General features: G+C 43.3%; 1 protein-coding gene across 2 annotated transcripts in view; it reads left to right on the plus strand.

Moving 5' to 3' along the window:
• Positions 1–2,025: 2,025 nt before the first annotated feature.
• Positions 2,026–16,842, plus strand: part of LOC143285527 (inter-alpha-trypsin inhibitor heavy chain H3-like) — a 35,337-nt gene continuing 20,520 nt past the window's right edge. For both annotated transcript variants that reach the window (XM_076592884.1, XM_076592885.1), the window contains exons 1-9: positions 2,026–2,192; positions 3,512–3,663; positions 5,836–5,946; positions 6,333–6,583; positions 8,134–8,282; positions 10,384–10,509; positions 11,886–12,048; positions 13,296–13,519; positions 14,798–15,145. In XM_076592884.1, coding sequence (XP_076448999.1) covers positions 2,124–2,192; positions 3,512–3,663; positions 5,836–5,946; positions 6,333–6,583; positions 8,134–8,282; positions 10,384–10,509; positions 11,886–12,048; positions 13,296–13,519; positions 14,798–15,145 — 1,593 coding nt within the window. In that variant the 5' untranslated portion in view covers positions 2,026–2,123. The remainder of the gene's footprint in view (positions 2,193–3,511; positions 3,664–5,835; positions 5,947–6,332; positions 6,584–8,133; positions 8,283–10,383; positions 10,510–11,885; positions 12,049–13,295; positions 13,520–14,797; positions 15,146–16,842) is intronic.

Raw genomic sequence — 16,842 nt, forward strand, 5'->3', positions numbered from 1 at the left:
TGACCAGAAGAGTGGTACGTTTGCCAGGATGGAAAGCTGTGCCCCAACTCTTTTCCCACTAGTCAAGCTTTTGTAGATCCTGCTGTAGATCACCTTGGTCTTGGCTTGTTGTTATTTGCCGGTAGACAGCTGTGTCATCCGCGAAGAGACTGACGTGTCTGTGAGGAGAGATTTTCGGGCAAGTCGTTAATGTAGGCCAGGCGGAAAAGACTCGGTCCTAAAACGGAGCCCTGAGGTACTCCCGACTTGACACTGAAGTCTGATCTGGTTCCATCAACCACAACTGCCTGTCGACGATCTTGCAGGAATCCACCAATCCACCTGTTGACATGGCCCCGGATTCCATACTGATGTAACTTGTGGAGGAGGAGTGAGTGGTTTACCTTTGCGAAATCCATCATGACAATATCTGTTTGGCCGCATTTTTTCATTGTCTCTGTCAGTTCTTCCATCAACTCTAATGAGTTGCGACTCGCAAGATCTTCCTCTGCGGAAACCATGTTGACGTGGGGAAAGTATCTTGTTGCTCTCTAGGTGGTTCATTAGAGCACTGACAATAACTGATGTGCTCCATGAACTTGCCGCAGGGCACACTTGTCAGAGAGGCTGGCCTGTAGTTTGCAGGATCGTAGTGCCCCCATTTTTGAAAACTGGGGCGACATTTGCTGATCTCCAGTCTTCGGGTACAACTCCGGTGTTGATGGAGGACACGGATTGGAATATGCTAGTCAGTATGGGAGCAATTTCTGGCGCAAGAGTCTTCACCGCCTTGGGCGTTATCTCATCGGGCCCACAAGCTTTGTATGAATTTAATCCTTTGAGGAGGTTTAGGACACCATCCTCAGAGATCTGGACACTGGTCAGCTCCGGATAGTCTGCATGTCTCATCTGGCATTTCTCCTGAAACTCCTCCCTCGTGTAGGCTTTTCCTTCGGTGAACACAGATCAGTTGAAAGTTACTTGTTCAGAGTTTCTGCTTGGTCCTTTGGTTCTGATATCTGTCTGCCATTCACTTTAAGAGGGAAGACACCTACTTTTGCTGTCCTCAGTGATGTTTGATATAGGTCCAGAACCTTTTAAGCGAAGGAGGTTCACCCGGGGAAGTTTCGGTGATGGACTGAGTCATTTATGTATGTCCAGTATTCTCGCCTGAGTCTGCGCTGAATGGTCACTGATTCGCAGTTTTTGGCAGTTTTTGTGCCATTGACGTGTATAGATATATATTTGTATACGTGCGTGTGTCTCAGTGTATGTATGTGCTTGTGATAACTTATGTGTCTATAAGTGTGTGTTTGTCGGATGCAGTGAGCCGGCTGTGTGCGTGTGTGTACGTGTGTGTGTGTGTGTGTGTGTGTGTGTGTGTGTGTGATGAAGTTGCACTGATGTCAGTGTGGTGGCGGGAGGGTATATTTGCTCTTTTCTTGTGATGAAAGGTGTATAATGATATGCCGATGACATGAGTACTAATGTGAGAAGTTCTACATTTTATAGTCCAGCCAAAGGACTTAGTGGAAGAAATACAGGATATCATATGCGCACAATTGAAAAAAACAACAACAAACTTTTGTCAAATACACACTCTTTTTATTTCAGCTTACACCGCTTTGTATGATATTAACTGATGTTGGCACGAATATCGCAGCACAAGCAAACCAAACGCTTTACACAGGAATAGATAAACCAGTGCTTATCATACTGCGCTCATTCCAATTCCCACTTGTTGAAGATGGGCGATAAGGACCATCGAGCTTCGTGCCAAAAAGAACCCAGTGACAGAAACACGCAACATGTGGAGGTGGGTGTGGAATGGTGATGGAGAGGGTGCGAGTGAGGGACGGAAGGAGGGAGGGAGGTAGCTGGATGTACGCGGCTCGTGTGAAAGGCCAAGTGCTAGTATTTCCTGGGCCCGGAGTTTGCCTGCAACACCACCCATTCAGCACAGTGAGAACGAAAATAAACAGAACCCATCACCCCTGCACACACAGAATGGACCGCTCCAAAAGTGCTGAAGAAAAGAGCGGTGCAAGACCACTGGTGGTTGTTGGGGAGTCAACACGACCCCTGAGACACAGAGAGCAGAGAAGAGAGACAGAGAGGAGGAGAACCGATGCACAGAAATCAGAATGGGGAACAACGTGCAGTTGTGTTTGCTGTTCCTCTGTGGATTTCTGTCCGCTTTGGGATCGTCTCAGGTTGGTTTGTTGTTGTTTTCAGTTTTTATTATTAAGGAGTTATATGTTGGTTCAGGCAAGTGGTAAGTCAACAAGATCAAAAAGCCAGGAACTACGCGTGTGTGTGTGTGTGTGTGTGTGTGTGTGTGTGTGTGTGAGAAACAGACACAGCAGTGGGTATGTGCGTGTGTGTGTTGGACTGTGTGTGTGTGTGTGTGTGAAACAGACACAGCAGTGGGTATGTGCGTGTGTGTGTTGGACTACGTGTGTGTGTGTGTGTGTGTGAGAGAGAGAGAGAAACAGACACAGCAGTGGGTATGTGCGTGTGTGTGTGTGTGTGTGTGTGTGAAACAGACACAGCAGTGGGTATATGCGTGTGTGTGTTGGACTACGTGTGTGTGTGTGTGTGTGTGTGAAACAGACACAGCAATGGGGTATGTGCGTGTGTGTGTTGGCAGAGAAGAAACAGCAAATAGTATGTGTGTGAGTATGAGGTGAATAATAGCACATAGAGTGTGTTGGGCTTATAAGCAATAAATTTATGTGTGTGTGTGACAAACAAGGTATTGATTCACAGTTAGACATGGTACAGTATATGACACCAAACATGGAGTATAATACAAACTCCTCCTGTTGATTCAGAATTCAAGCAAAATCTGAACTATGTGTGGGCAGAACTTACTGAGCGACCCGACCCCGTATTATAATCCCTAACTCATGAATCGGGAGCTGTACGGTCAGTTCACAGTGGTCCCAAATCACACACACACTCACACACAGACATACATGTGTGCACACACATTCTCTTTCTCTCTCTCTCTCTCTCTCTCTCTCTCTCTCTCTCTCTCTCTCTCTCTCTTTATCTGTGAAAGACACACATACACATGCAGTTGCCACACATACAAACCCTTGTAAGTTTTTGTTTGTTTTTTGTTGTTGTTCTCGCTGTGATATGTCACATGCATGCATAAACTAACAAACACTCACACACACACACACACACACACACACATGCTTGGTTTTTTGCCGTTCATTGTTTTGTTTTTTGTTTTTGCTGTGATATGTTACATGCAAGCATTTAAACACAAACACACACACTTGTTTTTGTTTGTTTTGTTTTTCTTGTTTTTTCTGCGATATGTCACATGCATGCATAAACACACACACACACAAGCACACACACACACACACACACACGCACGCACGCACGCACGCACACACACACACACTTGTTTTTTTGTTATTGTTTTTGCTGTGGTGTGTCACATGCATGCATAAACACACACACACACACACACACATATAAGTGTTTTTGATAACATGTCAACAATTTTTCACAGACCATACATAGAATGGCCGTGCGATCTGACGTCCGATTCCGTTTTGCCACCACCGAGATGACCTGCGTGATGAGCAATGATAATGACGCTGCCAGTGAGCTGACGTTTGATGTCACGCTGCCAAAGGAGGCCTTCATTGCCAACTTCTCCATGTGAGTGCATATTCTACACACATTACCTTCATGTCATCTGTCTGTCTATAAATCTATGTATCTTCTCTCTCTCCCCTTCCCTCACTGTCTCTCTCTTATTGTGAGTGCATATTCTACACACGTTATCTTCATGTCATCTGTCTGTCTATAAATCTATGTATCTTCTCTCCCCTTCCCTCACTGTCTCTTATTGTGAGTGCATATTCTACACACGTTATGTTCGTGTCATATATCAATATAAATCTATCTCTCTGTGAGTGTATGTTCTACATGCATTATGTTCATGTCATCTGTCTGTTTATAAATCTATCTTCTCTCTCTCCCCCTGTCTCCCTCTGTCTCTCTGTCTCTGTCTGTCTGTCTGTCTCTCTCTCTATGTGAGTGCATATTCTACACATGTTCGCGCCATCTGTCTGTTTATAAATCTTTCTTTTCTCTCTCTCTCTCTCTCTCTCCCTCTGTCTATCTCCTCTCGCTCTTCACATATATATGAACTGATCATGTAGATGGTAACACCTGTTTCCTGGTAGCTGCAAGCACAATGCCATGATGAAGAGTGCAAGAGATGTATCAAAAGATGAAGAAAAAAAAGGACTTATGAAAAAAGAGTTGTTCCAAGATCACAATTAAGAGTTTGTTTCTGTTATGTTAGATCTTAAAAAAAAATTAAAGAAGAAAAAGACTGCATGCAGAAATGAATTTAAGAATGGGCAGTGTGCGCAGTTTTCATTGTATGAAATACACACACACACACACACACACACACACACACACACACACGTCAGTGAAATATTAAAACATTATTAAAATTGATAAAGAAGAATGTTTGCCACAATGTGTTTCTGTACTTATGATGCAGTATTCACAAGTGATCAGGGTGCAAAGTCCCATTTCGGCATAGTATAGTGTCCCTTGGGAAAGGCAGGTGTGGATCGATGTCTGAATTTGGTTGCGGAAGATTAAAACATCAGAAGGAGAGGATTAGTCCCCACTTTCTTTCCTGAGCCAAAGACACTGTGGATATGAATTCAGTGCCCCGATGGCAGTTACAAGGGTATGGGGACCTTTAATCTGTAATGTCAACCAAACTTGTTTGGTGTAGGGAAATAGAGGGGAAGACTTACCCTGGCAACATGACCTTTAATCTGTAATGTCAACCAAACTTGTTTGGTGTAGGGAAATAGAGGGGAAGACTTACCCTGGCAACATGACCTTTAATCTGTAATGTTAACTGAACTTGTTTGGTGCAGGAAGACTTACCCTGGCAATGTGACCTTTAATCTGTAATGTTAACTGAACTTGTTTGGTGTAGGGAAATAGAGGGGAAGACTTACCCTGGCAACATGACCTTTAATCTGTAATGTTAACTGAACTTGTTTGGTGTAGGGAAATAGAAAGGAAGACTTACCCTGGCAATCTGACCTTTAATCTGTAATGTTAACTGAACTTGTTTGGTGTAGGGAAATAGAAAGAAAGACTTACCCTGGCAACGTGACCTTTAATCTGTAATGTTAACTGAACTTGTTTGGTGCAGGAAGACTTACCCTGGCATCTTAACTGTAATCTGTACTGTTAACTGAACTTGTTTGGTGCAGGGAAATAGAAGGGAAGACTTACCCTGGCAACATGACCTTTAATCTGTAATGTTAACTGAACTTGTTTGGTGCAGGGAAATAGAAAGGAAGACTTACCCTGGCAATTTGACCTTTAATCTGTAATGTTAACCGAACTTGTTTGGTGCAGGGAAATAGTAGAAAGACGTACCCAGGCAACGTGACCTTTAATCTGTAATGTTAACCGAACTTGTTTGGTGCAGGAAGACGTACCCTGGCATCTTAACTGTAATCTGTAATGTTAACTGAACTTGTTTGGTGCAGGGAAATAGAAAGGAAGACTTACCCTGGCAACGTGACCTTTAATCTGTAATGTTAACCGAACTTGTTTGGTGCAGGGAAATAGAAAGGAAGATGTACCCTGGCAACGTGACCTTTAATCTGTAATGTTAACTGAACTTGTTTGGTGCAGGGAAATAGAAGGGAAGATGTATCCTAGCATCTTAACTTTAATCTGTAATGTTAACCGAACTTGTTTGGTGCAGGGAAATAGAAAGGAGGACGTACCCTGGCATTGTGACCTTTAATCTGTAAAGTTAACCGAACTTGTTTGGTGCAGGGAAATAGAAGGAAAGACGTACCCAGGCAACGTGAGGAAGAAGCAGGAGGCAAGACAAGAGTATCTTGCTGCCCGACGGTCTGGCAGCTCTGGTGGTCTGGTGGAACAGAGGTAATGTGTGTGCACGTGCACATGTGTTTGTGTGTCAGGGGATCTGAATAGAACGGAGCATGGTTCACACTTTGTGATATGGAACAGCGAGTAAAGATATCCTTTTTTTTTAAGTTGTTGGGAAACTCTGGTTCTATATTTTATGCAGTTCTGATTTTCCATGTTTCTTAGTCCAGTCTTTTGGTAATGAAAATGAGTATTATATGTGCACAACTAGTCCTCAAACACCCCAAGTGATTTTTTTTTAAAGAATTGTCTAGTGATCTGTGAATGATTCATAAGACCCATTTTTAGCGGAGTTAGTTTGTATACTTTAATTATTTCAGAATTTAAAAGATCCCTTTACTGTATACGCACATTGTACCCATGAGTTTTTTCATTTGCAGCGCCCGACATTCTAACAAGTTTGATGTGTCGGTCAACATCGCTGCTGGAAGAAACGTGACCTTCACCCTGATTTACCAGGAACTACTTCGCAGACGAAATGGGTCGTATGAATACGCAGTTTACATTGACGGTAAAAGCTTGTCAAAGATCCAGGATTTTTCTGTGGAAATCTATGTTCAAGATCGGAACGTCATTGAGAACGTGCGCACTCCGGAAATGAGGAAGGAGATCATCACCAACGAGGTGGAGGGTGAGACAAGTTCAGAGTTCACTCCCTTGCACTTCTTCCTTTTTTTTGTCTGTCTCTCCCTTTCGTTGCTTTTCCTTTCTGAATGTGTTCACTACTCTTTCTGTTTTTTTGGTGTGTGTGTGTGTGTGGTCCCATATACATTGCATGCACACACACACGCATGCACACACAGACACACATAGATACACAGGCGTGCACACTCACACAGAGGCACACATGCAAATGCGCACGCATGCACATGCGCGCACACACACACACACACACACACACTTTCGCACTCTACTCTCACCCATGAATCACATTTAACTTATCCACCCATACCTATCTTACCCTACCTTTTTTTTTGTGTTAAAATTTTAATCTCATTGAAAAGAGAAAAAAAGAAGAATTATACAATCACCACACATTTGCACATGCATGCGCAGACACCCCCACTCTGTCCCTTGACAGTGTCTTTCTCTCACTTTTGACAGTCAAAAAAACGCAACATGGAAAGTTTGTACTGTTTGGGAAACACTCATGATTTGGGTTTCATTCCTCCCATTAACATGTCAAGTTTATAAATCAGGGTTAAGATTAAAGGTCTGATTGCCTTTTTATGGCAATGTGGGCTTTGAACTCATGTCCACTGTGTCTAAGGTTGGCAGTCGGCATTGGAAAGAGGGGCTCAGTCAATCCCTTTTTAACGTTCTCCAACTGAAGTAAAAAAAATTTAAAAAATGAAATAAATAAAATAAAATAGAAAGATAATAGTAAAAGAAAAGTGGCGATGTTTTGTGATTGCTCAAGGCTTTGCTCATGAGATAATTGGTAGGATTTCTTTCTATCTGTTTGTTCGTTTCATCTGGTTTACTTTTGTTGGTTCATGGTCAGAAAGACTTGCCATTTCTGTTACTTGGGTTCATGCTTTTGACTGTTGGGAGGTTTTTGCTTTTTTACATTCATTCAGTAACCCTTTTTTTTCTTTTTTTCTTTTTTGGTTAATATAACTAATATTTGTAAGCTTTCACATTTTACTGTCTTAATGGTGACCCAAGTTTTTTTTTCCTATTTGTATTATAATTTTTCATTGGCAAAGTCTTTTTTTTTTAAAACTTTTTTTAATCAAAATATTTCAAAGGTCACAAAGTGTTTAGACATAACATACCAAGAACATTCTTGCACAAGTTGACATAAAGGTACAAAATACACTGGGAAAGTCTTTTAATCTTTGCTGTCATGAACATCTTTTGGCCAAGTATCATGTCCATTATGCATCTGTCCGTCCATTCATCTGTCTGTCCATCCATCCATCCATCCATCCATCCGTCTATCCATCTATCTGTCCATCTATCCAACCATCTGACTGTCTATCCATCCATCCATCCATGTTACCGTACATCCATTCATGTGTCCATCTGTTCAATAATCTATTCATCCATCCATCCATCCATCCATCCATCCATTCATCTGTCCATCCATCCATATGTCCATCCACTCGACCGTCCATCCATTCATCTGCTATCCATCTGTTCATCAATCCACCAATCCATGCACACCTGACTGTGCAGATGTGAACACGCTGACCCAGATCACCAACCCCAGTGAGACGACACTGTACGTGGTTTATCGGCCCACCCCTGCACAGCTGAGGGAGCAGGGAGCGGGCTGGTTTGTGCTGCAGTATGATGTGGAGTCAGACTCCGCTGGGGAACTTCTGGTCAGTGCTCTTCACTTTCTTCTTCTTATTCGTTCGTGGGATGCAACGCCCACGTTCTCTTGTATGAACACGAGTGGGCTTTTATGTGTATGAATGTTTTTACCCCGCATTGTAGGCAGCCATACTCCATTTTCATGGGTGTGCATGCTGGGTATGTCCTTGTTTCCATGACTCACCGAATCCCACTGGATTACAGGATCTTTAACGTGCGTATTTGGTCTTCTGCTTGTGTATACACACAAAGGGGGTTCAGGCACAAGCAGGTCTGCACATATCTTGACCTGAGAGATCAGAAAAATCTCTACCCTCTACCCACCTGGTGTGAGATTCGAACCCGGGACCCTCAGATCAAAAGTCCAACACTAACCACTCGGTTATGGTGCCCATTTTTTCATTTTCAGTTTCAAGGTGGTGTTGGGAAACTTCTGAGCTTTTCATGGTCGGTGCTTTTCACTTTCAGTTTTCAGTTTCACTGTGGTGTTGCGGTACTTCTGGTCAGTGTTTTTCGCTTTTAGTTTTCAGTTTCACGGTGGTGTTGCAGAACTTCTGGTCAGCGTTTTTCGCTTTTAGTTTTCAGTTTCACGGTGGTGTCAGAGCATGCAGACAGATCCATATACGCCACACAATATCTGCTGTATAAAATATAAAATTTTAGAAAAGAAAGCGGCTTCTGATTCCTGACTTTTGCATACACCCAATACGCAGATCATCCTTGAGAGCCTGTCCTTGGTTTGTGTGAAACGTTAGCATGAAAAATGAAATTATAAGACAAAACAAACAGTTAACCCTTTCAGTTCCGAGCCTATTTAATGCTCAGTGACAGCCATTGCCAAGGGAGGTTTTTGTCATGGAGGATAATATAATTGTTTAAGAAATTGCAGCATGCAAACTACCACTGATTATTTGTAAGTTGAATGATCATGTAACTCCGATGATGTTTGTAGCTCTGATTATTTTGTATCTATGATAATTTTGCAACTGATGATTTTGAATCTTCGATGATTTTGTAACTGATGATTTTGTACCACCGATGATTTTTTTAACTCTGATGTTTTGCACCTCCAGTAACTTTGAAACTGATCATTTTATACCTCCAGTAATTGTGTACCTCTGATGATTTTGTACCTCTGATAATTGTTTAACTCTGATGATTTTGTACCTCTGATAATTGTTTAACTCTGATGATTTTGTACCTCTGATAATTGTTTAACTCTGATGATTTTGTACCTCTGATAATTGTGTACCTCTGATGATTTTGTACCTCTGATAATTGTTTAACTCTGATGATTTTGTACCTCTGATAATTGTTTAACTCTGATGATTTTGTACCTCTGATAATTGTTTAACTCCTATGATTTTGTACCTCTGATAATTGTTTAACTCTGATGATTTTGTACCTCTGATAATTGTTTAACTCTGATGATTTTGTACCTCTGATAATTGTTTAACTCTGATGATTTTGTACCTCTGATAATTGTGTACCTCTGATGATTTTGTACCTCTGATAATTGTTTAACTCTGATGATTTTGTACCTCTGATAATTGTTTAACTCTGATGATTTTGTACCTCTGATAATTGTTTAACTCTGATGATTTTGTACCTCTGATAATTGTTTAACTCTGATGATTTTGTACCTCTGATAATTGTTTAACTCTGATGATTTTGTACCTCTGATAATTGTTTAACTCTGATGATTTTGTACCTCTGATAATTGTTCAACTCTGATGATTTTGTACCTCTGATAATTGTTTAACTCTGATGATTTTGTACCTCTGATAATTGTTTAACTCTGATGATTTTGTACCTCTGATAATTGTTTAACTCTGATGATTTTGTACCTCTGATAATTGTTTAACTCTGATGATTTTGTACCTCTGATAATTGTTTAACTCTGATGATTTTGTACCTCTGATAATTGTTTAACTCTGATGATTTTGTACCTTCAGTACCTTTGTAACTCTGATAGTTTTGTACCCTTGGTAGTTTTGTAACTGATGATTTTGTACCTCTGATAATTTTGTAATGCTGATGAAATTATACCTCCAGTAACTTGCACCTCTGGTGATTTTGTACCTCTGAGTTTGGGACTTTTGTGAGCAGGTGGTAGACGGCTACTTTGTGCATTTTTTCCTGCCTCCCGATGACTTGCCTCCCCTGCCACTGGACATTGTGTTCGTGCTGGACATCAGTGGCTCCATGGCCGGACATAAAATGCAACAGCTGAAGGTAACTGCCTGTCCAGATTTTCCTTTCGGTTTAAACACATGCACATGCACACACAAGCACCACGCACACACACGCGCGCACACGCACGCACACACACACACACACACACACACAGTGTCAGCCATTCCACCCCTGCACAACGTTTGAATACAAATGAAAAAATAGGAAGCTGTGAATGGACAGAACAAGCCATGATTATGGTAGACAAGTCAACAGGCACATGAATGCATACCGTTCCAGAACAGCCATATCTATTGTGGAAATATGTGAAAAACTCTATGACTGTTTCAGGTGTTACTGCTGTGGATCATGTGTTACAGGAAAGAAAACAGCAAAGAAATAAAATGGGAGCGCATTTTTTCATGGGTGGACTAACCTTAAAGTGAATGGGAAGTTGTGTTTCAAACAGTGTGTACGTGTGGATGAGTCCTTAACCAGAAGGGCTGAAGTTAAGATAAAGCTCTTTCAGTTGAAAAGATGGCTAGCTGTCACAAGTGAATGTGTGTGACTGATGAAGATGGAGATAAACCCTAGTTGTGAAAAAGAAAAAACCCAGCAACACCTGACCACATTATTGATGCTGCCATGTCTTCAGAATGAAGAGAATGAACAATGTGTACAAGGCCACAAGAGGGAAGAAAATTTCTGCACCCAAAGAGGCAATTCCCCATCAGTCGTCAAGCTGAACTGAAAAAGAAGAATAGTGTGTTCCTGAAGATTATTGAAAATTCAAGTTTGCTCCTGATATTTATATCATCTGTTCCTGATTGTACGATTTTGGGGTAGGCATCAGTGGTCAGTGCTCGAGGCTCCTTCTTGGCGTGTTGTTTTGGGGAAAGGCTCTTTACTTTGATTTTGGGGAAAGGCTCTTTTCTTTGATTTTGGGGAGAGGCTCTTTACTTTGATTTTGGGGAAAGGCTCTTTTCTTTGATTTTGGGGAAAGGCTCTTTACTTTGATTTTGGGGAAAAGCTCTTTTCTTTGATTTTGGGGAGAGGCTCTTTATTTGATTTTGGGGAAAGGCTCTTTTCTTTGATTTTGGGGAAAGGCTCTTTACTGTGATTTTGGGGAAAAGCTCTTTACTGTGATTTTGGGGAAAAGCTCTTTTCTTTCATTTTGGGAAAAGGCTCTTTACTTTGATTTTGGGGGAAAAGCTCTTTTCTTTGATTTTCCTTACACCTTCCAGATGTGAATGGGGACCTGAGTTTGGCTGAGGAAGATTGAATCAGTAGAAGTGAGAGGATTGGGCCCCGCCTTCCTGTGCCCAGCCCTAGACACTGTCAGCATTAATTCACTGCCTCGATTGCCGTAAATGGTCATGGGACCTTTAACCCAGTTTAACCTTTTAGGTATGCATACATATGCTGTTGTTTTACAGGACGCGATGCGCATCATTCTTGACGACCTGCGTGAGACAGACCGCTTCAACATCCTGCTGTTTGACGGCTCTGTGCAAGTGTGGAGGGAGTCCCTGCAGGAGGCCAGTGAGAGCAACGTGGACCATGCTCAGAGCTACGTCAGTGCCATTAACTACAGGGGATGTGAGTATTCTTACTGATAGTTTATTGAGCTACGTCGGTGCCATTAACTACAGGGGGTGTGAGTATTCTTACTGATAGTTTATTAGAGCTACGTCGGTGCCATTAACTACAGGGGATGTGAGTATTCTTACTGATAGTTTATTAGAGCTACGTCGGTGCCATTAACTACAGGGGATGTGAGTTTTCTTACTTATAGTTTATTAGAGCTACATCGGTGCCATTAACTACAGGGGATGTGAGTATTCTTACTGATAGTTTATTAGAACTATGTTGGTGTCATTAACTACAGGGGATGTGAGTATTCTTACTGATAGTTTATTAGAACTATGTCGGTGGCATTAACTACAGGGGATGTGAGTATTCTTGCTGATTGTTTATTAGAGCTACATCGGTGCCATTAACTACAGGGGATGTGAGTATTCTTACTGATAGTTTATTAGAGCTATGTCGGTGCCATTAACTACAGGGAATGTGAGTATTCTTACTGATAGTTTATTGAGCTATGTTGGTGCCATTAACTACAGGGGATGTGAGTATTCTTACTGATAGTTTATTAGAGCTACATCGGTGCCATTAACTACAGGGGATGTGAGTTTTCTTACTGATAGTTTATTAGAGCTATGTCGGTGCCATTAACTACAGGGGATGTGAGTTTTCTTACTGATAGTTTATTAGAGCTACGTCGGTGCCATTAACTACAGGGGATGTGAGTTTTCTTACTGATAGTTTATTAGAGCTATGTCGGTGCCATTAACTACAGGGGATGTGAGTTTTCTTACTGATAGTTTATTAGAGCTATATCGGTGCCATTAACTACAGGGGATGTGAGTATTGTTACTTATATCACACATTGACGTAAGCTTAAATCGGCAAACAGCAAAGTGAGACTTGAATGATTTCTCCACTGCAGTGGTAATTCATCTACAGTTTAGTCTTTTGTGAAGGACTATGGCTCTCAGACTAGGAGGCAAGATTGCACTGGCTCTTAGTGCTGCAGCCTCGGGGGCTAGCTGACCTTTGGGAACTATCCCAATGCCGACTGTCCTAAAGCCCTCAAAGCTGAGAGTGAGGATGCAAATTGGACAACATGCTCTCCTCTATAATCAAATTCTAGCCCACATTGTTGGGACAGTAGTTGCCTTCTCTGCTGTTCTGATGGTCATAGTCTGACTGTTCACAGCAACCAACCTCAACCTGGCGTTGATGTAATAGTCAGGTGTGACTGATTGTCATTCACCTGTTCACAGCAACCAACCTCCACCTGGCATTGATGCGTGGCCTGGAGATGCTGCAAGGCTCGAAGGAGAAGACGCGTGTCCCCATGATGTTCTTCCTGACGGACGGCATGGCGACATCTGGTGAGCAGAACTCCGAGAAAATCGTCGCCGATGTCAGTCGCAAGAATGAGGGAGTCGTGAACATCTACAACCTGGCTTTTGGTGCTGGTGCCGACTATCAGCTTCTCCGACAGGTGAGTGTGTTGTTTGATTGGTTGGAAACGGTTGGATCGGTTTTTCTGGGGTTTTTGTTATTGTTGTTTTGTAAGGGGGAGGAGGTGTTTTAAAGTTTGCTTCTTATTCTTGGAGTATCTGTGCTGTGTTGAAGTGTGCTTCTTATTTATTGGAGTGTCTGTCTTGTTGTGTGTATAGTGGGTAATTTGTAACTTTCTTTTCATAGTTTTCCATTGTGTTCTATATCAGCATAAGGTGTAAAAGAAAATCTGAAGCAATAATTTTTTTGTGGTTGTTTGTAAAGATGAAGGGAACAAAGAGTTTAGACACCCAGCTGTAAAACAGTTTATGTAATTTGGTTCAGAAGAGCTGTTGATTCGTTACTCGGATGTCCAAACTTATGCTTCTTCTTCTTCTTCATTCACGGGCTGCAATTTCCACGTTCACTCGCATGTACACGAGTGGGCTTTTACGTGTATGACTGTTTTTACCCCGTCATGTAGGCAGTTTTTACCTTGCCATGATGTCCAGACTGACTTGTCATGGTGGTTGATTCTTGGACAAACTTACAGTTGTATTGAAATGAACTTGTTCCTTCATGCGGTGTGTCTCGGGCAAGTCAGACCTGGTTGAGCCCATCCCTCTCCGTATCCGATTTTCCTGTTGGGTTTACTCCCTCATGTTGCGGCAGGTAGTACTGGGTTACATGAGAACCTCTGACCTGACTTGAACTCCCCAGAATTATACATAACGAAATCCATTGACCTTGCTGAAACTATCCATCAAAGAACTGTTTAGTGAAGGAGACTGAGGGGAATTAAAAAAACAAAAAACAATTGTGTTCATGTTTCCACATGATCCAATTTCCTTGCTAATACAATCCTCCAAGGAGCTGTTGAGAGAGAGACGGAAGGGAAGACAGAAAAAAGGATAGTTATATTCTCGGTACTCTTTTTTTCCCCATGGTAGAGTGATCACTCATGCAATGAATACATGAAACAGAGAACAATGCCTCTTTTTATTTGTGTCAGTTATATGAGAGTGGTGAGCAAAAGTGTCTTCATACCAGGAGCATGTATAGCGTGATGTAATCATCATGAACATCTATATGCCCTTTCCTCCCTAACTTGGTCTATGTTGGTATGACCACGTAACATGATCCAGCAGCCTTGCTGTAACAATCTTTCAAGGAACTCTTGAGGGAGGGAGACACAGGGAAAGACCAAAAAAACAAAAAAAAACTATTGTTCTCATGTTGTCGGTTCTCTTTTTTTTCCCCCCCATTCTTCCCTACCTAGATCTCCGCAAAGAACAACGGCTTCGCGCGCAAGATCTATGAAGCATCCGACGCTGCACAACAAGTGTCTGGGCTGTACCGTGAAATCTCCACCATTGTGATTCGCGACCTGAGGGTCACGTACCACAGCAGCAGCAACAATGACAGTGGAGACATCATCAGGCCGCCGACCCCCCTGATCGTGGACAACAGGACGGTGACCATCTGTGACCTGAGCTTGCTGTTCGGCAAGAGTGACTTTGTGGTGGCAGGAAAGCTGCAGAGGTCCACGGATGTTGGAGCGGCAATGGTGCCGGAAAGGGCCGGGGGTCTGACAATGCAGGTGTCTGGTCAGGGGGCCATGCAGAAGGTGTGTGTGTTGTGTGGGGATAGGGGGGAGGTGTGTGGGGGGTGGGGTGTGTGTATGTGTGTGCAGTGGGGGGTAGTACGTGTGTGTGTGTGTGGTTGGGGAGGGTTTTGGTGGTGGAGGGTGTTGGATTGTGTGTATGTTGTATGTTAGGAAGGGAGTGGGAAGAGGGGTGTAGTGTTTGTGTGTGTTGTGTGAAGGTGAGTGTTTGTGTGTATGTGTGTGTTGGGTGGGGGGTGTGGGGTGGGGGGATCTGTGCATGGATGGATGTGTGTGTGTGTGTGTTGGGGGGGGTTGGGGGGTGGGGGATCTGTACATGGATGGATGTGTGTGTGTGTGTTGGGGGGGGGGTTGTGGGGTGGGGGGATCTGTACATGGATGGATGTGTGTTGGGTGGGGTGTGTGGGGTGGGGGGATCTGTGCATGGATGGATGTGTGTGTGTTGGGTGGGGGGTTGTGGGGTGGGGGGATCTGTGCATGGATGGATGTGTGTGTGTGTGTGTGTGTTGGTGGGAGGTTGTGGGGTGGGGGGATCTGTGCATGGATGGATGTGTGTGTGTGTGTGTGTGTTGGGTGGGAGGTTGTGGGGTGGGGGGATCTGTGCATGGATGGATGTGTGTTGGGTGGAGGGTTGTGGGGTGGGGGGATCTGTGCATGGATGGATGTGTGTGTGTGTTGGGTGGGAGGTTGTGGGGTGGGGGGATCTGTGCATGGATGGATGTGTGTGTGTGTGTTGGGTGGGAGGTTGTGGGGTGGGGGGATCTGTGCATGGATGGATGTGTGTGTGTGTTGGGTGGGAGGTTGTGGGGTGGGGGGATCTGTGCATGGATGGATGTGTGTGTGTGTGTGTTGGGTGGGGGGTTGTGGGGTGGGGGGATCTGTGCATGGATGGATGTGTGTGTTGGGTGGGGGGTTGTGGGGTGGGGGGATCTGTACATGGATGGATGTGTGTGTTGGGTGGGGGGTTGTGGGGTGGGGGGATCTGTGCATGGATGGATGTGTGTGTGTGTGTGTGTGTTGGGTGGGAGGTTGTGGGGTGGGGGGATCTGTGCATGGATGGATGTGTGCGTGTGTGTGGTTGTGGTTGTTTGGATGTGTGTGTACAGGGAGCAGGGGGTTGTGTGTGTGAATGTGGTTGTTTGGATTTATGAGTGTGGGTGTGTGTTGATATGAATGCGTGTGTGTGGATTTGTCTGTGTGTATACATGTGTGTGTCTGTGTACCTGTGAGTTCAAATGTTTTTGTGCTTTTGTGTGCATGCATGAAGGTATGCGCTCATGTCTGTGTACTTTCGGTGATGGACAGAAAAGAGAAGGCTGAGCAAGACACAGAAACATGAGTAACATGGCTCAGTGCAGAAGACTTTTTTAAGAAACTTGTCACGCACATCTAGATCGTCAGGTTTTCGTTGATGTAGACTTGTCTAATTCTGGATACATATGGAAGGAAGTTTCCCTACTCAGAATGGAAGGTTTGAACATGCTTGAATGTTTGTGGGTTTTTTCACACCACCTTCCTCAGCAAAACTGACACAGGAAAGTCCTGGGTTTAGCAGACAGGCTGTGAGGGAACTATGTTCACAGCTGCATTCATTAAATGATGTATGGCCACTGGCAACTTCTTCTTCTTCTGCGTTCATGGGCTGCAACTCCCACGTTCACTTGTATATACACGAGTGTATGACCGTTTTTACCCCGCCA

Source organism: Babylonia areolata, chromosome 9 (assembly GCF_041734735.1).
Source record: "Babylonia areolata isolate BAREFJ2019XMU chromosome 9, ASM4173473v1, whole genome shotgun sequence".
NCBI lineage: Eukaryota > Metazoa > Mollusca > Gastropoda > Neogastropoda > Buccinidae > Babylonia > Babylonia areolata.